This window comes from Gouania willdenowi, chromosome 9 (assembly GCF_900634775.1).
Source record: "Gouania willdenowi chromosome 9, fGouWil2.1, whole genome shotgun sequence".
NCBI lineage: Eukaryota > Metazoa > Chordata > Actinopteri > Blenniiformes > Gobiesocidae > Gouania > Gouania willdenowi.
In genome coordinates this window covers 38493973-38517660 of record NC_041052.1, presented here as the reverse complement: position 1 = coordinate 38517660, position 23688 = coordinate 38493973, and the positions used below count along the sequence as shown (strand labels likewise).

Below are 23688 nucleotides of genomic sequence, written 5' to 3'. Positions count from 1 at the left end.
GGAGGTGAGGGGGGGGAGGTGGGAGAGAGGAACTGGGTTTGCAGGAGAGGTAGAGCTGGGTGTCATCTGTGTAACAATGGATAGAGATGTGGAATTTTCATAGTATATGGCCAGGGGGGAGGAGGAAGGTGATGAAAAGGAGGAGTCAGATGGGAATGACTTGAGCTGAACAAACCGAGTTAGGAGAGGAACTACTGACCGGGTGTATGAAAAGATTTGATCTGTGAAAAGTGAGAAAATGTGAAAATTTGGTAGCCCAACAGTTAAAAATGAATATATTGGCTGAGTTTCCATGTTCTCCCTGTGTCCAAAGCCCGAAAGGTGCTAAATTTGAGATTTTACAGTCACTATATAATCAAGCACAAAAGTACACATCAGATTGTTCATTTGACATAAATTCATAATCCTGAGATGTAATATAAAATAAACAAAACAAAGCTCCATATCTTAAATAAACAGTAATAGTTATGAGATAATAGGAAATTTAATTAATTAATCAATGAAATAAAATTTTATTCCCTATAGCAAAATAAAAGTATAACTATGGGATAATTTAATAAGAGACAAGTTGTAAATATGAGATATAATATCACAGTTATGACACAAAAGTCCTAGTTATGGAAGAAAAAATAATTATAATGATCTTAAAAACATATTACTAACAAGTCCCAAGATGAAATGAGGTATTGAGATATTGAGATTAACATAATAAATATAATACAAAAAGTTGTATATATGGGATATAAAGCCACAGCAGTAATATCTAAATAAGATAGTCATAAGATTTAAAAAAAGTATACAGACTAATAATGGATTAAGGTAATTGTTAAAATGTCTCATCATTATGAGCGTTTACGTAGTACAGAATTAAGGCTCTGAACGCTGTTAAAATAATCTGTAACATTCACACATTAAGTTCCTTCCCGTTTCTTTTTAAAAAATCACTTCCTGTCTCAGTGTCGCTGAGGAACTGAAAAATGATTAAAGAGACCTTGATGCCATTTATCACGACAGCAAGACATGAAATAAAAAACCCTGTCGTTTCAGTTCAGTGTCAAACACAGCACGGGGAACTGGTTGCTATGGTGAAGAAAAACAAACAAATTTGGTTTGTTAGCTCATTCCCTTTAGGTGTCTGGGTTGGTGTTGGTGCTGATTCTGAATGATTACGTTCAAGATTCTGATCAAATATTAGTTTTTTCTACGTTGCTGCTGAAGTATTCATATTGACCACTAGGGGCCTCCACACACCAACCTATCATGCTTTCATTTTGGAGCTTGAATAACAAGGCCAGTGTTTGTAGGAAATGCTTTTAATACAGGCACAGCATGACAAGATTTAAGAATCTGGGCATCAACTAAAAGGCAAAAAAAAAAAAAAACTTGTACAAAACAGAACGATGCCAAACATCTCCTGAAATAAAACAATAACCATTGGCTCAGTCTGTGGTTGAAGAGCAAATAAGTCGGCGGATGTCAGATGGGCGTGGTCGGGGTGGAGGCGGTGGTCGGCACCGTCACTGGGTGTAGCCCTAAATCCAGAGAGGGCGTTTCCTCTGGGGGCGCTGGACTTTTCTTCTGAGCCTCCAGCTTCTCCGTCAGCTGAGTGTGGAGCTCCTTCAGCGGCTCGCTGCACTGCGAGGGTCAGAAAACATGGAAAGGGGAGGAGCTTATTGACCATTTTCTCATTTTACTGAAGAAAACCTTTAGTCACAGCAACAACAATCTGACGCAGCCTCGATCTATTAGGCAGTGCTTCTCAAAGTGTGTGGCACTGCCCCTGGTGGGGAATAGAGGTATGACAGGTGAGGCGCGACAAATTTTTCTATTTCATGCAAATGCATTTCTGAAAGCAATAACACTAAACAAAATGCCTACGCACAAAGAAAGTAATAATGAGAAGCCTAGAAATGAAGCAAAAATTAAAATAGCATTATATTATTAGACTGCATTAGATATGAAACCGGAAACAAAATGTAACACAGAACTAGTGTAAAAAATAAATATTTAAAATGACTGAATGACTTTTGGTTTTCATAGGATTTTTGCCACAGATTTCAACAGATGTTCCTTTATTTCCTGTATTTTTGACTAATTAACAAACAGTCATGAACTTAAACACTTTAATTTGGTTTTCATGCAGGTGATTAGTTTAATTTAGTTTTTGAGTTTTAATTTATTCATAAAATATGTTACTGGCATTATGAAATATGATATGATATGTTACTTGTTCCCTGTTAGTTTATTTCACACGTGCACTGCATTTCCTTTTTGTTTTCTTTAGCTTTTTGTCACAGTTTGCAAACAATGCTTCTTTATTTCCTATATTTTTGACTACTGTACTTTTACATTTGTTTTTCATGCAGGTGGTTAGTTTAATTTCGTTTTTGATTGTTGATTCATTTTTAAATATGACATTACTTGTTCCGTTAGTTCAATACATTTGAAAATGTGTTATTTGTCAGGATTATTTGGGGGGGGGGCGATGGGTGCAGGTGGGGCTTGAAAGTTCACCTTCGTTCAAAGTGGGGAACAGCCAAAAAAGTTTGAGAACCACTGCTCTACAGCAAATAAATTAATATTCAAAGGCATATTCAATGATAAAAATGATGTTGTATCTTATATATACTTCAAACCGACCTGTGCAGGAGGCTCCAGGGTCTTTATCAGCGTCTCCATGTACGACGGCACCACTTTGTGGTGAAGGTGCAGCAGCATGCGCAGAGTGTGTCTGTGGACGTTTTCCTTACTGGACACAACAGACGGACACACGTCATCAGATTCACCTGCTCAGTGTTTCTGACGCTGAACGCACAGAGACAGGCTGAGGACGCCACCAAACCAAACTCATTTCAAACTAATTATCAATCAGGCGCCAGGAAAGATCAGATTCAGATTCAAATTCAAGGTGTTTGAATAAAAAAACAGAAAATAATAAAACACAATTAAATATATACAAAACTAAAAGACAGTCATCAACATCCCCCGCCAAATTGGTTCTCATTATAACTCACAAACTTTGATTAAATATCCTAAATCTAAGAACTTAGATGTATACATAAGAAAAAATGATCACATCAGAATATAAAATTACTAACTATCTTAAATGGTTTGTAAGAAAAGCTGTCCCCTTTGAAGATACCTTGAACAGAGCAAAAACAAAAGATCAAGAGCAATAATCCGGAAAAACTAATTGCGCATTTCTCATTTTCGAACTCCATCAAGGTATTGACACCCTGAAGCATCACACCAAATTAGGTTATCCTGTCTTAAACAGTTTCTGAGAAAAGCTGTCCCCTTTAACTTTGACAGACTGACGGAGGTCAAACCTACAGTATATCCCCCTTTGTGGTGGATTATAATAAGGATGTAACAACTAGGCTTTACACCGATCTGATCGGCTCAGCCGACATTTAGCATTTTATGCAATTACTGTGATCGACTGTAATGTCTACATTTGTCGATCCGATCAATGGCATCATAGTCGTGATGAAACTTTCCGAAAAAACACACAAAAATATTAACAACAATGACTCCACAAAGACAACAACAAAATATATCGACAACAAATATACACAAAACACGTATAATAATGGCTACAAAATTATATGGAATGACTCCAAAAAAAAAGAAAAAACAACAACAACAGACAAAACAAGTCAACCACAATAATCAGCAACAAGATTATTCCAACTACAAAATGACAAACAAAAAGAAAAAAGTAAACAAAACACAAAAATGACAATGTTTCTAAAAAAAATTCTACCAGAAAGATGAGAATAATAAACTAAAAAACTCCAAAAACACACTCAGACTACAAAATAACAAAAAGAAACAAAAAAACAAGAACAATAAACTAAACAACTCCAAATATAGATAAAACTAGAACAAAATTACACACACTATAAAAGACAAAAAATGACAAGTCAAATACAAATAATATCGACAACAAAATTATGGAGATGATTCCAAAACGACAAGAATATTACATTAAAAAACTCCAAAAACACACAAAAACTACAACTAAACGATTCAAAATGATTAATAAAAAACAAAAACAACAACCTGATTATCTTATAAGACCATTAAACATAAGTTGACTCTTTGACAGAGCTCCGCCCTTTTACCCTGCTCAGTCAGCATTGCTACATGCTAAGCTAACCTAAACATGTGGGACTGTCTCTGGTAAGGAGTTCCTTCCCAGTCTTAGAGGAAAAATCATGGAAGAAATATGAAAAAAAACCAAAATTATTTACTCATTTAATTACCAATTAAATGATTCGCCAAATGTATAAAAAATAAGGTCGCACAACAGATAATGGATGTATCAATCCTTATCGGATGGTAACAGGATAATTCAGTTTAATCTTTTCAATTTCATTCAACACAAAAACAACAACAAAAAACACAAAATAATAACAAAAATGACTCCACAAAGACAACAACAAAACATATGGACATACAGTATAGACACAAAAACGCAGAAAAACGTATACAAAAATATACTGAAAGACACCAAAAAGAAAAACAACAAAAAATATAAACAAAACAAGTAAATCACAAAAACTAACAACTAAATTAAACAAAAACTACAACACTAATACTCAAACTGCAAATTGACAAAGAGAAATATGAATTATTAAACTAAACAACTCAAAAAAAAAAAAAAAAAAAAAAACAGAAACAGAATTATTCAGACTACAAAAACTCAAAAAAAACCCCAAAAAAAACAGAAACAGTAGGACTGAGGTTAGATTTTTGGGAAACAAACATCAGTCATAAAAAGTTTGATTATCACATCATGCATCCCTAATAAACAAAGTGTCTGCTCCACAGTTCTCCCGTTCCTGTCCCCCCATGTTATATGTGATTGTCTTTTCATGTTTCTTGGTCGGGATGTAACTGGAACTGAATTTCCCCTCGGGGATTAATAAAGTAAAATCAATGTATATTTGGAGTTATTTAGTTTGATTTTTTTGTCGGTTTTGTGTTTCTGTTTGTCATTTATTAGTTTGAGTAATCTTGTTGTAGTTTTATGTGTGTTTTGAGTGGTACAGTTGAATATTTTCATCTTTTTGGAACAATTCTTTCAAATTTAGTTGTTTGTGTTTTGCATCATGAGCTGTAGCGTTTCCTATCCTAGTTCTGAAGAGTCCGGACTGACCTGGAGAACGACGTGAGCAGGAATCCGTCAAAGACGACAGAGCAGAACTCCTCTGATCCAAAGTCGTCTGAGAGCAGCGTGAGGTGTCCGGTCAGCAGGTGGAGGAAGATGTCTCCAAAGGCCATGTCGTTGTACGTCTCCACTGTGTGGACACAGAGTCGGGTTAAAGATCGCACAGGAAACAAAAACCCTACGACGTCCGGGACACGTTGCAGGTGCTCACCAAGGGCCGGCAGTAACCGCTGCAACGCGTTCTTGTTCCTCAGCTTAGCGATGTGGAGAACGTAGTAGAGACCCATTTCACACGCCACTCTGTTCTCCTGCAGGAACCTGAGAAACAGGAACATATTTCAACGTCAGATTAAAGACACAAACAACTGCTAAGACAGTTTTACAAGAAGCCAACACGGATCAAAGGATCCTTTGTGGCGTCATTAACCAAATAAAAGTTTAAATAATTATTACAAGTGTCCAAGGTAACATTTAGAGCACAGCTGGGACGGACAGACAGAAAAAGTAGTAAAAAGGGTTTGAAGTGTCAATATTAGAACAATTAGTTTAAACTGGCAAATAATGGGCATGACAAATCGTGAATGAGATTAAATTGGAAAAAATAAGCATGAAATATGGTGAAAAGTGACAATAATGGGTCAACATTAAAATATGGCACATTTGGTGTAGTTGCAGAAAAAGGGTAAACAAACCAAAATGGGTTCAAATCATTAAAAAAAAAAAAAAAAAAAAAAAAAAAAACAATCTTCGATTCTTGAAGGCATCTGGCAACCCTCTACCAGTATCCCGTGACCCACAATGGGGTCCTGACCCCAAGGTTGAGAACCTCTGGTCTACTCTACACATTTAGTACACTGTTCTTTCATTTTGTTTGTTTCAGATTAAACATGTCCCATTTCTCACAGTATAAGTTGGTGTTTCTTTCATTTAAAATCCATTAGGTCTGTGGATTCTTCAGCCAGTCGGCAGCACCATCTAGTGAGTAAAAAGGAGAACTGCAGGTAGTCTGTATGGATTAGTTAGCAGTTAGTGAGAAACCAATGACCAAACCCAGCACAGGTCTTCTTTGTGGGAACACTTCACCCATTGGTGTTACAGCTCAACTGCTGATCATTATAAATGGTGAAGCTTTAAAACTGTCACTCAGTGTTTACATTAATATTCAGATCACAGCTCTGCATTCCTTTACGGCAGTGGTTCCCAACCTTTTTTGTGTCTTGACCACATTGTTATATCACATATTTTTGGCAAACCTAGAGACTTTTTATTATGTTAGCGATAAAGTGTTACAAGTAGTGACGAGATGTGCTAGCTCAGATATTTTTATACCATTTTTTTAATTACTAGATTTATATTTGAGGAAGTGAAAGTATAGAATACAGTTAACTGAGATTGTGAGTGGTGTTTTAATTTAAAAAAAAAAAAAAAACAATAATTACAAAAATATATATATATATGTTTTTATTATTTAATTATTCAATTTTTATACCTTTTTTCAATTACTAAATTTATATTTGAGGAAGTGAAAGTATAGAATACAGTTAACTGAGATTGTGTGGTGTTTTAATTTGAAAAAAAAAAAAAAAATTACAAAAAAAAATATATATATATATTTTATTATTATTTAATTATTGAACGACTATTTAATTATTCAATTTTTATACCTTTTTTCAATTACTAAATTTATATTTGAGGAAGTGAAAGTATAGAATACAGTTAACTGAGATTGTGAGGTGTTTTAATTTGGAAAAAAAAAAAAAAAATTACAAAAAAAAATAAAAATTATTTCATTATTGAAGGACTATTTAATTTTCATTACCTTTTTTAAAAAACTAGATTTATATGCGAGGAAGTGAAAGTGTATAAGTTGTTTGAGAGTATGCGTGGTGTTTTAATTTGAATAAGAATAACAATCGTTGTAAAAAATTACAAAGATCCACAGCATCCACTTCCTGTTTCACCTGTTGAAGGCGGCTGGCAGAGCGCTCGGGTACGACTGCGAGCTCTTCTCCTCGCTGGGAAGCTTCTGCTCCACCGTGAAAATGTGATCGTCCACAACCACCGACATCATCGCAGGCAGGAAGCGAGTCACCACCTCCAAGTCCTGAATACAGAGCAGACGCGACAGGAAGTTAACGTCAAACTTTGAGAGTCCACTAACCGAACTGAAGAGGCCTTTAAAGTGACTGAGGATAGAAAAACATGTGAAAGTAGTTCAGCTTCTTTGGGATTTAAAATTGATTGAATTCTCGAGAGGCATCTTAGAAGTGGTGAAGCCTCTTTAAACCAGGGATGCATCCGAATAGTCCTTCCTATCTAATTTCCTATCCACGTTTCCTTAACCCCTGGAATTTTTTAGGTGGCAGCCGTGATAAGGATCGTTCCAATTCTCTTAAAGCTAAGGAAAGGAGGTGCAATACTTCCTATATAACCTTTTTTAGCCTAGGAAATACTGATGCATCCTTTAATAAAGGAGACCACATAATGCTGTCCCACAATTCCTTGCAGTGACAACATTTAAAGGAACCAATCTCCGCCGAGTGTCAACAAAAACTCACGATGACTCAAAAGGGACACATGTCAAGAATATGCCTGTAACAACTTTAAATAATCTAAAAGCCATAATAATAATAATAATAATAATAATAATAATAATAATAATAATAATAATTCATTTTATTTAAAAGTGCCTTTCAGGCCACCCAATGACACTTTACAATAAAAACAGAATAACAAAAAGTGAAAAATAAAACAGAATAATAAAAAACAGTGCCATACATTAAAAACAGTATAATACAAAGAAGAGAAAAGAAAAGCAAAGCAAGTAAATTTAAGGATGATAATTTAAAGAGTGGCCAGATTAGAAGAGATGGGTTAGTCTGCTGGCTGGGGGCGCCGGGCCCCGTGGTCGCCGGGCCCCATTGAGGAATGGAGAGGCACCATAACAGGGTGGTGGGTAGTTTCACACATTTGGGCCTGTCGGGTGGGGACCCGGCCCCTCTGTTGATGGCTTGGCCGCCGTGAAGAGTACAAATACATCAAGATGGTTGCGGACGGAGGGGCGTGGGGGGTGGGTGTTGCTGGGGGCTGTCTTTGCAGGAAGCTGGCGGGTGGCCTTGTGTTTGGGGTCGGTGGCGGGATGCGCTGGGTGCTTGGCTCCTTGGGGCTTTCTCGGATGTGTATGTGGGGGGCAGTGGCTGCTTCTCGGCCTGGGATCTCGGGGGCATCTGGGGCGATGCTCGGCCGTGGGGGGGCGGCCTGGGGCTCCTTGGCCCCCACTTTTTCTGCTGGCCTGGCTGCATCTGCGGGCCCGGGGTGGCTCCTGGGTTTGCAGTAGCGTTTTTTGTACATACACTGGTCTACGATGCAGTGGCACGCATTGGGATGTGGGATAAAACTTGTACTGGGCTGAACTTCAGACACGTTGATCCCAAATACCTGCTTTAGGTATTACCACTCACTCCTTCCCTCTGTCCACAGCCACCACCATTATATTTAAGCTTCACACGTCACCAGACTGACTTGATTACACAACATAATACGCACAATATGTTCTACTACAACATCACATCTCATTTAAAATAATCACATTCTCATTTAAAATGATCAATTCTCCCCCAACCTTTCCATTTCCTGCCTTGAGTCTCTCCTCCCTGCTCCCTTCCCCCTCCCCCACCACCCCCTCACCTAGATGTAACACTGCTCTCCCTTTTTATATCCTTCCTATAATAAAATGTTTCTTACCCTTCCTTAGGGAGGGCTGGTGATGATCACAATTAAGCAATAAAATAATATAATTTGCAGAGTTTTGGACCAGTTGGAGTTTATGGGGAAATTTGTGAGGGACATCGAAAAGGAGCAAGTTGCAAATACTGATCCGGGAAGTGATGAGAATGTGAACAAGGATGCAGTGGAGTGAGGAGTGAGAGATGGGCAAAGATGGTTTATGTTGCATAGGTAGAAGTATGCAGGCCGGGTTGTTATTGATGTGGGAGTGAAATGATAGGGAGCTGTCGAGGATGACACCCAGACTCTTGACCTGAGGGCAACAGGACACGGTGGAGCTGTCAATGGTGAAGGAAAAATAGTTAGTTTTGGAGAGGATGGATTTGGTGCCAATGAGGACGAGTTCTGTCTTATTGGAATTAAGTTTGAGGTGAACCAGTTTTTAATTTCTGAATCGCAGTGAGTAAGGGAGGAGGGGGGAGAGTAGAGTCAGGTTTACTGGACAGATAGAGCTGGGTGTCGTCCACAAAGCAGTGAAATGAATGCGTGAATGAGTGGAAGGAGATAGATGATAAAGAGAAGGGGGTCCAGGACGGAGCCCTGGGGAACACCAGAACTAACGGGTGAGGGCTGGGAAGTGAAGGTTTTGAGTTGGATGAACTGAGTGCGGCCTGAGAGGTAGGAGTGAAACCAGTGGAAGGGGGTGTGAGTGACGCCAATGGAGGAGAGTCTATTGAGGAGGATGGTGTCGAAGGCCCAACTCAGATCAAGGAGGATGAGGATGGAGATTAAACCGGATCATTGGTGATTTTGAGGAGTGCTGTACCAGATTTTTTCAGAATGGGGGTGATGATTTAAAGAGAGAGGGGACGATTCCAGTGAACAGGGAGAAGTGCATGAGGGCTGATATGAGAAGAGAGGCAGGACTTGACCAGGACTGTGGGGATGGGATTGAGTTGACATGAGGGTTTGGATTTTTTAATGAGGTTTGAGATTACTGACCGGGGGGAATTTTAAGGGAGGAAAAGGGTTGCGTGGGCTGAAGAGGTTGGAAGGACGGGAGGGGGGAGGTCATGGGTGATAAGTGTAGGTGGATGTTATTAACTTTATCAATGAAGAAACAGAGGTGGGAGTTACAGGTATCAGAGGAGTAGAAGTGGGAGGAAAAGGTGTCAGGGGGTTGAATGATGCTATTAAATACAGAAAAAAAGTGTCCTGATATTTCCAGCGTTTGAGCAGATGAGACCAGACTAATATTGAGATTTAGCATGAGAGATGGAGTCCTTGTAATGAGATAAATGAGCTGTAAAAAAGTCTTTGTGGTTGATGAGACCGGATTTCCTGTAAAGCATCTCATATCCGAACTATGAATGTCATGCAGATGTTGTAAAATGAACACAGTAAACTTTTTGTGCAGCCTATTCTCAGTTTGCATATATTAGTTATTCACGTGGCAGCCATAAACAATATCATAAATAACGTAACATTTTCCTACAGTCACAGATGCTGAAACCCTTGCCTTGATAAAAGGTCTAGGATTATAATATTTTTCACCCATTTCCATTTGATCCAAGGTTTATTTTCACAATATTGCCTGTTTTCCAGAGTTTTAGCCCTCTGAAAAGTGACTTTCAGATTTATCCTAAAAACAGGCTGTTTCGGGGCAGCCATGTATGAGTGTGCATGTCTGTAGACGCTGACTTCATGCTTCGCTCTTGCATTTTTCTTTTGCTATCCACACACTCTTGTTATTGTTTTCAGCCAAAAAAACTGTGCATTACAGTAAAACACATGGCTATTTAAGCGGCTACTGTGATTGTGAGTCCAACAAACGCTGCATCATGGTGTGTGGCAGCAGCAGAGTCAGTCATCTGTTTCAAACACTCACTGGAGTGTTAAGCTGCTATGTCACTTTTCCTCCTCTCTTCTCTTAACCACAGGAATAGTGCATTTAAGGTGATAATCATTTGTTTTGTCCAATCACTACATCGCATTGGGTCACAAACATGTCAGATCATGTCAAAGGTGATATGAGGCGGTACAACGTATACTAAAAGTGGAACTGCTCCCTGGGTGCTACACCGTCGCTGCCCACTGCTCCTCAGTGAGGTGTTAAATGCAGAGGACAAATTTTGTGTATGTAGCTTTACATGACAATATAGTATAATGTATATTCTGTACTAAACCAGTGTTTATTCTACCTCTGAGGTAGTTTGATAGGGAGGAGCTTACATTCTTATAGGGTAGGAGGAGCCAGGATTATCAGGAGGGATTTCTGCGATGTGATGTCATAACGCGAGAAAAATCAAACTTGTCCGTTTAGAGCTGACTTTTTACAAAATGTGGAATAACAAGGGAGGGAGGAAACAACTTTTCAACATTGGCCCTATGGATGAATGTTTTCACAATACTGCCCCTTTAAGGCACACCTTAAGGTAGCCTCTTCTCCTTTGATTTCAATTAAAACCTTGTGATATTTATTATATCAGCGGTCAGAAATCTGCTAACACCTTTTCTTAACCACGTTTAGTCATCCACGGGAACTTCTGCTTAGTTAGCACAGTCAGTGGCTTATTGTGACTCTGAGGGGGAAAGTGACACCTGGTGTTGTTCACACGTACCAGTCGAGGCTCTTTGAAGACTTGGCTGTCGATCATGTCCCAGGCTCCCTGACCCAGAGACAGCATCCTCAGCAGCAGCATCAGGTCCGGACTCTCCTGTTCACACAAAAGCATTGCTGACATCACAGCCAATCAGAGGCTGACTGCATTACTGTTAGATTTTTAACGTGACTTCATATATTATAAGTAGTGCTGTCAAAATTAACGTTAAAATGTAAAAACGTAACGTAAAAAAACATTAACGCAATTCACAGTTTTGTTTACTTCCGGTGTTGACTGACCCGTGTGCAGCCATAGACATAGAGACATAGAGCTGCTGAATACCGACGATGGGAGACAGAACATCAGGCGCAAAGTTTCACTTTAAAAAGTTTCCTGATGGCTCGTCAAAAAAAAGCTGAATTGAACTGCCACAGGAAGTAATACGTTCCATGGTGCATCTTCTCAGAGCAAAACAACTTATCAACACAATAAGAACAAAAAAACACAAACTAATAACAAAAATGACTAACAACAAAATATATCGGCAACAAGAATACACAAAAAACGACTCCAAAATTCTACTGAATTACACCAAAAAGAAAAACATAGACAAAAAAAAAACATAGAACAAGCAAACCACAATAATCAGCAAAAAAATATACAGAACAATATACAACAAAATTACTCAAACTACAAAATAACAAACAGAAACACTCAAAAATGATTTACAAAATACAAATAAGATAAGAGAGCTTTATCCGTCCCACAAAGGGGAAATTTGGTTTGTTACGGCAGGAAGATATATATATACAGTGTATATATATTATATTTATATCATTATTATACATAGAACAACAAAAATTTAATAGTAATATAGCATATATTACAGTTAATATTATAAAAATAGTAGATATATATATATATATATATATATATATACATACATACACAGTGGGGCAAAAAAGTATTTAGTCAGCCACCACTTAAAAAGATGAGAGAGGCCTGTAATTTTCATCATAGATATACCTCAACTATGAGAGACAAAATGAGAAAAAAAATCACATTGTAGGATTTTTAATGAATTTATTTGCAAATTATGGTGGAAAATAAGTATTTGGTCAATAACAAAAGTTAATGTCAATACTTTGTAATGTACCCTTTGTTGGCAATGACAGATGTCAAATGTTTTCTGTAAGTCTTCACAAAGTTTTCACACACTGTTGCTGGTATTTGCAGATCTCCTCTAGTGATGCTTTGGGGCTGTCGCTGGGCAACACAGACTTTCAACTCAGGCGGCGTGTTTGGGATCATTGTCGTGCTGAAAGACCCAGACACGTTTCATCTTCAATGCCCTTGCTGATGGAAGGAGGTTTTCACTGAAAATCTCACGATACATGACCACATTCATTCTTTCCTTTACACGGTCCCTTTGCAGCAAAACAGCCCCAAAGCATGATGTTACCACACCCATGCTTTACAGTAGGTATGGTGTTCTTTGCCAAACACGACGAGTTGAGTTTTCACCAAAAAGTTCTATTTTGGTTTCATCTGACCATATGACATTCACCCAATCCTCTTCTGGATCATCTAAATGTTCTCTAGCAAACTTCAGACGGGCCTGGACATGTACTGGCTTAAGCAGGGGGACACGTCTGGCACTGCAGGATTTGAGTCCCTGGTGGTGGTGGTAGTGTGTTACTGATGTAGCCTTTGTTACTTTGGTCCCAGCTCTCTGCAGGTCATTCACTAGGTCCCCCGTGTGGTTCTGGGATTTTTGCTCACCGTTCTTGTGATTATTTTAACCGCACAGGGTGAGATCTTGCGTGGAGCCCCAGATGGAGGGAGATTATCAGTGGTCTTGTATGTCTTCCATTTTCTAATAATTGCTCCCACAGTTGATTTCTTCACACCAAGCTGCTTACCTATTGCAGATTCAGTTTTCCCAGCCTGGTGCAGGTCTACAATTTTGTTTCTGGTGTCCTTTGACAGCTCTTTGGTCTTGGCCATAGTGGAGTTTGGAGTGTGACTGTTTGAGGTTGTGGACAGGTGTCTTTTATACTGATAACCAGTTCAAACAGGTGCCATTAATACAGGTAATGAGTGGAGGACAGAGGAGCATCTTAAAGAAGTAGTTACAGGTCTGTGAGAGACACAAATCTTGCTTGTTTGTAGGTGACCAAATACTTATTTTACCAAGGGATTTACCAATAAATTCATAAAAAATCCAACAATGTGATTTTTTTTCTGGTTTTGTCTGTCATAAAATCACAAGCCTCTCATATTTTTAAGTGGGAGTACTGGCACAATTGGTGGCTGACTAAATACTTTTTTGCCCCACAATATTATGATAATAAAATACATATACGGTACATTGTGTTATTACTATTATTATATTCTTCTAAAACACATAATAACAATGCATATAATTAACATATAACATAAAAATATTTAATAATAATTTATATAATATTAAATTGTTATTAAAAAATGAGAAAGTGGCAATTTTCTCATTAGTTACACCGTCGTTAGTTCCTGTAACCTTTGTGTGTGGAATTTGCATGTTCTCCCAAACATCAAGTGTGTTCAAGCGTTTCTCAAGGCAAACAGTTCAGTCTGGGATTTCTGTGACTGAATGATAAACAGGTCAGTGGGCCCATTCCAGCCAATCAAAGCACCCAACCTGGCAACGCTGTGTCAGAATTACAGACTCACTCTGGGCAAAGCGTCCTGACTCAGCAGCTCCTGCAGGTTCCTGATGAGGCTCAGCACCAGCGTGTTGCAGGCGAACGGGTCACACAGGATCATGGACAGGTCTCTGCATCACAATACCACACAGAGATGCTTCACGGGTCAACACCGGTACAATGGCGGCGCTCCAATCGTCACGCCAGGCTTCAGCGCTTACCCGAGGACCTGCTCCTGTCCCTTTTTCACTCCGTCCAGGAAACCCTGCAGCTCCCGAGCTCGCTTCCCGTCCACAAACTTCTCCCGAATGCAGGCGTCCAAACACCAGGTGAACTGCAGACAGGGGACAGAACCCAGGATGGGACAATGGTGATCTATAACTAGAACAACTGGAACAGTCTCACAAAGGACACACGCAGCATTACACTGAAATACTGGATTGGATGAAAATGATTACATTAACATGAAATAAATAAATGAAATAAAGTAATTGAAAAGAAAATATAAATAAAAAAAGTTAAATAAAAAAGAAAGGAAAAGATAATAAAAGAAAATAATTTTAAAGAAAATATAATACAAATAAGTCAATTTTAGCATTTTTTGCAACAATACTCACATTTTTGACACTTCATCAAATTTTATTGCCTTTTCTGCATATTATTTTCCAACCTTCCTGATATTTTGGACACTTATAAACCCTTCCCACCACTTTTACTAACCTAATGTCACATATGTTGACCCATTATTGTCACTTTTAACCATATTTCATGCTTATTTTTTTTTCCAATTTAACCACATTCTTGATTTGCCATGAACATTATTCGCCAGTTTAGACTAACTGTTCGTACTTTTTAAATTACATTACCCCAACCCACCCATTTCTGACACTTTTAAGCCAATACTACCACTATGAACTTTTTTTTAACATTTTTTCTGTCTGTTTTTGGCCACTCTCATTTGCAACTTCTTCCCATTTCACCACCTTTTCCAACATGTTTGGTCACTTTTAACCCAGTTTATTTCTGATTAAAACAAAGATTTAAATCTTTAAGATCACGATATACTCTGGCACAAATAACAATAAACTTCCTGGATAACAGTTGATATAAATAAATAAATGTGGTTATCACAGATTAATAGAACAATGGACCATCATTTTGCTGACTTTATGGATGGTCTCCAAAAAGCTCTCCTAAATATCCCCCCTTATAGATGACCCTGTCTCCACATGACAGTTCTTCAATGTTCATGTCTGTGCTCAACCACCTTCAGGTACAGTGGGGGTTCCTGGTCTCTGGAATATTTTGATGGTTGCAGGCTAAAAAAGGTTGAGAACCACTGTACTAGAGGCGCTAGAGGGAAGCTACTGAAAATGTTTGCAAACAAAAAATTTTTTTTTAATTTATTCAATAAGTTTAATCAAACTAAAATAAAATAAAAGCACACAGAGGAAACTACGAGACTTTTAAAAATAAATTTGTTTTATTTTTTGCACTTGATGCGTTCTCATCCCTGCTCGTCCTTTCATTTTTCAGTAAAGCTTGATCTCATGTCGTGCTTCAGGGTGAGAACGCAAACGACTCGTTTGTTTTCTCACCCTGAAGCACCACATGAAAAAAAGCTTTCCTGAAACATTAAAGGACAAGCAGAAGTCGTCATCCACGCTATTGAAGGATGAGGGGGCGGGTGCGTACCTTGTGGCAGGGGTCCACCGAGCAGATCTCGCTGATGTCCAGGTCGTGCAGAGACATGAGCAGCTCGGCACGCAGCGTGCAGTAGTGTACGTTGCGCGTGCGCAGGAAGAGCGTGCGCAGGAACTGCAGCACCATGTCGTACAGCTTCACATTCTTCCCGATCATCTGAGTCAGCTTTAGAACCACCTGCAGCCACAAGGGGGGGAATCAGAGCTCCAGAGCAGCCTGTGGCTACTCAGCCTCTCTGCTGAGGCTAAGCAACGACTCTGTCCCTCTAATCACAGAACATAGTTCTTATTTTTGTTTATTAGTGAGGACGCAGGATGCACTGTTTTTAAAAATTTGGCAGAAAATCTTTGAAATGTACATATTAGAAGATCTATGCCTAACAAACTGCATTCATATACACCATATTAATTCATGGGACTACTTTACAGTTTTAGAGCCTGTGTTCCACCATCTTGAAATCACCTGATTGATGATGTCACACGGCCCCACTGCCTGTAAACAGCCCAAGAAGACTCACAAATCCTTAGGGTTTATGAGACTTCAACTGTTCATGATTACTCACTAACTTCAACCACCAGATCGTGTCAGCGCACTGTTAAAGGGGAGAGTTCAGGTCCTTTAGGAGAGCTCTTCTTCTATGCTTCATTGTCTACTGCCAAACCGCAAAGTTGACAACTGTCGCCCCCTGTGGTTACAGCTTTTTTTTGGGGGGGGTCACAACAGTTTTTATCCTCTTTTGGTAAACAAAAGAGGGTTACATCAGCATCTTTAACTTTTCCTGATTATTCAGAGCAGGGGTCACCAACATGGTGCGCGTGGGCCCACATGGACCAGAAGAGGTGCCCTCTGGCCTGTTGTACTAACCAATCAGATTTGTCCAAAATCTCTTTTATTTGCCTGGCTTCAAACTCACAAAGATAAATATGCAGCTGACAGATGTAGTCAGAACCTTAGTAGAGTTATAAACTGCTGCACTTTAAAAGTTTTTGCATTAAATTAACCATCCTTAAATGTTTATTGTCATTGAAACATTAAGACAAATTTCAGTGTTGCCGATAAGATATTCTTAAATAAGCTCCAGATTGTGATAAAATGTGTACAAATGTTACATGTTTTAGGATTACTTTTACATTAGGTGGAAAATGAGACAATTGCATGAATTAAGAAAAAAAAAAAACATTGCATGTTGGAACATTCTCTACCTTTTTAAGTTACAGTTGTCCCTCACTATAACGCGGTTCACCTTTCATGGATTTCTTTTTACAGTGCAATGTGGCATGCATTTTTTTTTTTACAGCGTATTGAACGTGCATTGTGTTCTGCTTCCTGATTAAAAATATTAAACTCCTGCGACTGTTTCGCATGACAAAAGCCAATCAGAGTCTTTGTTGACGATGACGTCATGTCAGCATGGACACCGGTCTGTTCACCCATTCAACGATGGAGTAGAAGCTGTGTGTGACCACCTGGAGCTGTATGACACGGCCTTTATAACCAGGACCGGACTACGAAGGATTTGGCGTGGAGGAGAATCAGTGAGGAGGTGGTAGTAGCAGGTAAAAGTTCTCTCTGTAGCACTGAGCTAACATAGCATTAGCCGCTAATCACACCGGCTTTTTTTACTGGTGGTTTATGTTTATGAGAGGAGAAAAAGGAGCGCAGCTCCTCGCTTCAGCAGGCAGTGAAACTCACCGAGTTGGATGTGTCGCTGGTGGGCGGGGCTTCGCTTCAAACGCGCATATGAAGCGAATCGGGATATTTTTTGATCCTGCGCACTCTGAAGTGCTGTATGTTTGCAAGTTTTCTCCTCCTCAACAAAACCCACAATGTTGACGTCTGTCTGAGGAAAGTGTATAAAGTGTGTGGGGAGGGGTTTGACAGCCTTAAAACATGTATCATAATTGTAAAAAATAAAGCTGAATACTTTGCAGATTTCACCTATTGCGGGTTATTTTTAGAACGTAACCCCTGCGATAAATGAGGGACTACTGTATTGATATTTTCCTTTTATTTTAGTTGTTAATTAAAGTGATATAGGGAAAATTTTGTATTTAAAAAAAGAAAATCAAACCAGTGGCCCTTCGGATTATCCACTAGCTTTGAAGTAGCTCGCAGTTTCAGAAAGGATGGTGACCCCTGATTTAGATCAACCAAAAGCAGCACAAGTTGTCATTTTGACTGAAAAAGCTGCTAAATGATCTAAAACTCAGGCTGAATGTTTCACTCTAATAGAAAACAATGGGATGTTTACAGGCAGTGGGGCCCTGTGACATCATCAATCATGTGATTTCAAGATGGCAGAACACAGGCTCAAACTGCAAAGTAGTCCCATTTTAAAAAGGCAATAAAAATGAATATGGTGCATATTAATGTGTTTTGTTAGACATAGATCCTCTAATGATTACATTTCAAAGATTTTATGCCAGATTTGTAAAAACAGTGGAGGATCTTTTTAATAGTGTGTCCTGGACTCACCTCGCCTTGGCGCCGTGTTTTGGGAGAGGGGCTAAAGAAGTTGTGCAGAATGGAGAGGTCGCTGCTGAACAGCGCCCCCTCCTTCTCCACGATGTACTGCTTCAGCAGCGGTGACACCTCGTCCCCAAACAGAGCCTGGTTGTCCTGCCAGATCTGCCTCTTCACCTCCACGGAGCAGACTTTGTACAGATCCTTATCAGCCATCACAATCTTCAGCTTCTTCTCTGGGACCTGCAGCACAAACACAGTCAGTCCCACCCCACACTGATACCACAAGGAGGAGGAAGATACAGGTTGGTTATGGGAGCTGAGCAACAGTGAAGAACGATTTATAAAGTTCTAAAAAAGTGGAAAAAGACTCCTGGACAAAAGGTGAAGGAAAGCCGTTTACCTTAACCACCACACTATAGCAAAAATATAATTAATCTATCATTAAAAAAACAAATGTATATAAAACTGAAATTAAATAAATAAAACTGGTGAATGCAGATAAATAAGAATAAAAATATACAAATAAATAAAACGCAAAAAATAAATATATAAAGAAATAAAATTGATATGCAAAGAAAAAAGGTCAAGAGTATAAAAAAAATCAAAAATGAATAAAAAAACAACAATTAAAAACAATAAATATATAAAACTGATAAATGCAAATGCATACATTCAAGAATAAAAATATACAAACAAAAGACAAAAAATAAATATATATATCACTCAATAAAACTGATAAAAAAAGAGATTAATGCACATAAATAAGCTCAAGAATGTAAGAAATACAAATGAATAAAAAAACAACATTAAATGAAAATAAAGTACATGAATATAAATTGAATAAATAACTAATTGATGACAAAGAAATAACAAATTCATAATTAAAACAAATAAATGAATGAATAAAATTGATAAATGAAAATGGATAAATATAAATAGTGAATATATATATATTCATATATAAATATAAATAGTGAATATATGTAAATTAATATAAATAAATAATTGACAATAAACAAAAACAAACAAATGCATAAAAGAATAAATAGAACTAATCAAAACAATAAAATAAATAAGTTCTCCTAGTTTTTAAACTGGCAAATGTTACCAGAAATACATTGAACAGAAAATAAACAATATCCTGGAAATAAAGCAGAAATGTGAAAATCACACGAGTGAAAAGGTGGATTTTTAAAAAAATTTTATTTTATTTTATTAACGATGCCATTACTACATATTAAATTACTTACAGGAATGACTATGTTTGACAGACTGTTCAAATAAATAAGAAGGGACTCCAACTTTCTGTGATTGTGGAAGTTATTGATGTCAAATTCTCACGCTATGTAATATCATGTGGTTTATTGCTGAGAAATATGAAATGAATAGTTAGTATTAATAGTTAAGTACATTACCCAAATTAATGATGTGTGGGAAGGAAGTTTAATAACCTGTAATGACATTTGATTAGGGATCGGAAACTGAATGGAAATGTTTAAACTGAGGTAGAAAACAAAGCCACGCCCCCACAGAGCTCACCTTTGGGAGGTGTTTGAGCACCCTCATCACCACGGGCTGAATGGAAGGCATTTTAACGAGAGGGAAGCTCTTCTCCAGCAGCTCCTCCAGCTTCTTGTACCTGAGGAAACACACGCGTCAGTCCCTGAGCTGCTGTTCTTGTGTCTCAGCGACTCAGAGGTCTCGCGCACCTGTCGTCCTCCTTCCCCTCAGCGATGGTGGCTACTCGCTCCATCAGCTTGTCGCGCAGCTCGTCAAACACCGACTGGTGAAACTCCAGCCGCGGCGTCCCGTGGAGGTCGAGGAAGGGTAGGGCAGACTGCAGCGTCGGCAGCAGGATGCCGTTTTCCATCTAGAGTCAGAAGGATGACTCGTCAGAAAACAACAGTTGTTCATTTGAGCTGATGTCAAAAACCACAAACACCAACCAAAACAAACATTATAAAAACACTCCCAGTTTGTTTAAGAACATCGACATACAAAACCACCAACAGAGGGAACGTAGAGCTTTCTGATCACGGAGTCTAATGACTGGTTCATTAGCAAAAAACCAAGCATGGGCAACTGGTCTAATTTTGTGTGCCCCCCAAAGTAAATGTACAAAATGACAGAAAAACACACAAAATTACAACAAAAATACACAAAATGATAGAAACACCTACAAGATGTCAAACGACCAGCAGACAACAACAGACAATATGATCCAAAAAATACACAAAATGACAAAAAAAAAACACAAAAAACAACAAAAATACACAACTTACTAACAGAAACACACAGATTACCATAAAATAAATTAAAAATAACAACAAAAATACACAAAATGATAGAAACAGACAAAAAATTGCAAACATACACACAAATGATCAGCAAAGCTAAATTACAGAAACATAGGACGACTACAAATATACACAAAAAAATAGCAAAAATACACAAATTATCAGAAAAAATATGTACAAGACACAAAAAACACAATAATGAGAGAAAAACACACATAACAGAAGAAAATACACAAAATTCCAACAGAAATACACAAATTACCATAAAATAAATTAAAAATGACAACAAAAATAAGCAAAATGATAGAAACACATACAAGACGAGTAAAAGAAATACATAAATTATCAGAATAAATATACAAAATGACACAAAAAAATACACAAAATGACAATAAAAACCCCACAAAAAACAGCAAAATACACAAATTATCACAAAACTAAATGATAGAAACATATACGACAACTACAAAAATACGATAAATAAAAGCAAGAATACACAAATTTTACCAGAAAAAATATGCAACATGACAACAAAAAATATACTTACGAGAGAAAAACATACAAATCAATGGGGAAAAATACACAAAAATATACAAATTACCAGCAAAAATACACAAAATGATAGAAACATGTACAAGATGACTACAAAAAAATTAAAAATAACAGCAATACACAAATTACCAGAAAAAATATGCAACATGTCACGAAAAATACACACATGACAGATAAACACACAAAAACAGCAAAACATACTAAAATGACAAAAAAATAAAAATACAAATTACCAGCAAAAACACACAAAATGATAGAAACATATACAAGATGACTACAAAAAATACACAAATTACCAGAAAAAATATGCAAATTACCAGCAGAGAGACACAAATGACCATAAAAAAATTCAAAATCACTCAACAATACACTAACTACTCCAAATCACACAAAAACAGAACAATATACAAAATAATAAACTAAAATTCACAAAAATGACACCACAAAACGTCCAAAATTACAAAAATAAATAAATAAATAAAAATCACAAAACGATTGCCAAAATAACTGAACAATACACAAAATGACAACAAAAACACATGAAGTTTGAGAAAAATACAAATGATTACCGTGTGTGTGTGTGTGTCACACACTCACCTGGAACTGGTCGATGGCTTTGAGCGGCTCGGTGCAGTTGGTCAGAGTCTCCTTTAGGTCCTCCCCGTTGGAGATGCCGAGCTCCGGCAGCCCCGCGAACATCACGGCGCAGGAAAAGCACGAACACAGCCGCAAAATACAAGAATAAAACCTTAAAACACACACAGACACATCTCTGACACAGTGAGCTTCCTGTGACGTCACCTCAAAGACGGTCCGTCAGAAACAAGAGCGGAAACTAAACGTTCCGGCTCCGCGGAGGAGGAAATACACAGCAAAGACACTACATTATTCACCGAAGTACACCTTTTTATTCAAAGCAAATAAAATGATTTATTTATTGAAGTCAAAAGTCTTCATGTAGTTTAAGTTCTTAAAGATAATCATTATTACCAAATGGTAAAGAACTGATATATCCTAGTCAAGTAGAAGTAGTTACTTGATTGAAATTGTACTCAAGTACAAGTAAGTCATACATAAAGTACTACAAGTAAAAAAGTAGCTCAATTAAATAGTGTTCAAAGTTACTAGTTAAATTAAATACATCTTACATACAGTAAACATTTCATGTATAAACTTAAAAAGGAAGAGAAGAAATTTTGCACAATTGGAACCTAATTTATTTTCCGCAAAGGCATCTGTATAAAATAAATCAAAATGTACAATTATTTTTCTCAATAAAATGACATCAATAATTCAATTCAAAAATTTAAAAAACAATAATGAAGTTCTAAGTATAGATACATTTATGAACTCTAAAACTGAGAAAATAACCAGCTTTTAATGCTGTTTTAGCGCCGGTGCATTATGTTTAATCTGATTGGTCGGATATGATGCGATGCATTTGATTGTTGTCTGGTCATTTCATGTTTTGTAGTTTCACAATGTCCGTTGATCATTTTAAAACAAAAAATTGTTGACTCAGTATAAAAATGTAAAATATGACTTTACTTCTTACTTTACTTTACTTGTACTTATAAGTACAAGTAAAATTACTGATTTAGAAATATACTCAAAAAAGTACAAGTAAGTACCCATTAAAGCAACTCAATAACAGTAACGCGAGTACTTTTAATCCATTGCTTTCACTTCTAAACATTACATATAACGTTAACTGGTGCATGTGCTTGTCTGACATAATCTTACTGTCTTTAACTATGAATGCTACTTTATAATAAATGTTAAGATTTCCTGTTATAAAAGCTTTTTAAACCTGAGATATTGACAATAAATTATTTACGCCAAAGGTATAATTTCTAAAATAGACTGTTATTGAGATCTTTATAAGTCTAAGATGCATCAAACTGTAAATTACGGAAGCATTCACTGGAGAGAAAAAAAAGAAGCTTTTTTTCAAATTCCAGAATCCAGGCCCAAACTTTATGTGGCATGTTGACACTTATGATAAACTTAAACTGTATGGGAGTCCCCATAGAATGGATGTTCTTGCAGGATTTCAAAGTTTCTCGATAATTTAAAAATAAATAAATAAATAAATGCAAAACAGAAACAAATATTCATAAAAAACAGAAAAACAGAGAAAAATAGCTTAAAAAACAAACCAAATTAATAAATTATTCAGAAGAAATTAATTTATTTATTTTTCAAGCGAATGCAATACGCTTCTGTAGTAAATTAAGGTTACGATCTCCAGAAAAAAAAAAGATCTTTTTTTTAACCCAATATTTATCCCTTCATTGTTATGGAGGCCACACTTCTAACTTTCAAGCCCTCAAGGATCTTTTGCTACATGCTAAGCTAACCAAACATGTACGAGTTGACTGCTCTTTAGTATTTAGTTCCTTCCTAGTCTCAGAGGAAGAAGCATATTTACGTCTGAATTAAGAGGAATGCAAATATACATCATTGTCAAGTGTCCTTAT

General features: G+C 37.3%; 1 protein-coding gene across 1 annotated transcript; it reads right to left on the bottom strand.

The window, feature by feature from the left end:
* Positions 1–1381: 1381 nt before the first annotated feature.
* Positions 1382–22018, bottom strand: nelfb (negative elongation factor complex member B). Its single transcript, XM_028457602.1, has 13 exons — positions 21806–22018; positions 20069–20229; positions 19899–19998; positions 18369–18599; positions 15885–16070; positions 14411–14523; positions 14218–14320; positions 11524–11619; positions 7138–7280; positions 5388–5494; positions 5165–5306; positions 2641–2749; positions 1382–1635 (listed from the first exon to the last, which is right to left on the bottom strand). Exons 1-13 carry the CDS (start codon positions 21905–21907, stop codon positions 1477–1479), a joined length of 1752 nt encoding a protein of 583 aa, XP_028313403.1. The 5' UTR covers positions 21908–22018; the 3' UTR covers positions 1382–1476.
* Between the last annotated feature and the right edge of the window lie 1670 nt (positions 22019–23688).

Excerpts from the sequence above, each read along its gene's own strand:
- nelfb (XM_028457602.1), bottom strand. The coding sequence starts at position 21,907 with ATGTTCGCGGGGCTGCCGGAGCTCGGCATCTCCAACGGGGAGGACCTA. Across the intron at positions 14,524-15,884 it reads CGGTGGACCCCTGCCACAAG|TTCACCTGGTGTTTGGACGC; the intron begins GTACGCACCCGC and ends CCCTGTCTGCAG. Across the intron at positions 5,307-5,387 it reads GCGGTTACTGCCGGCCCTTG|TGGAGACGTACAACGACATG; the intron begins GTGAGCACCTGC and ends GTGTCCACACAG.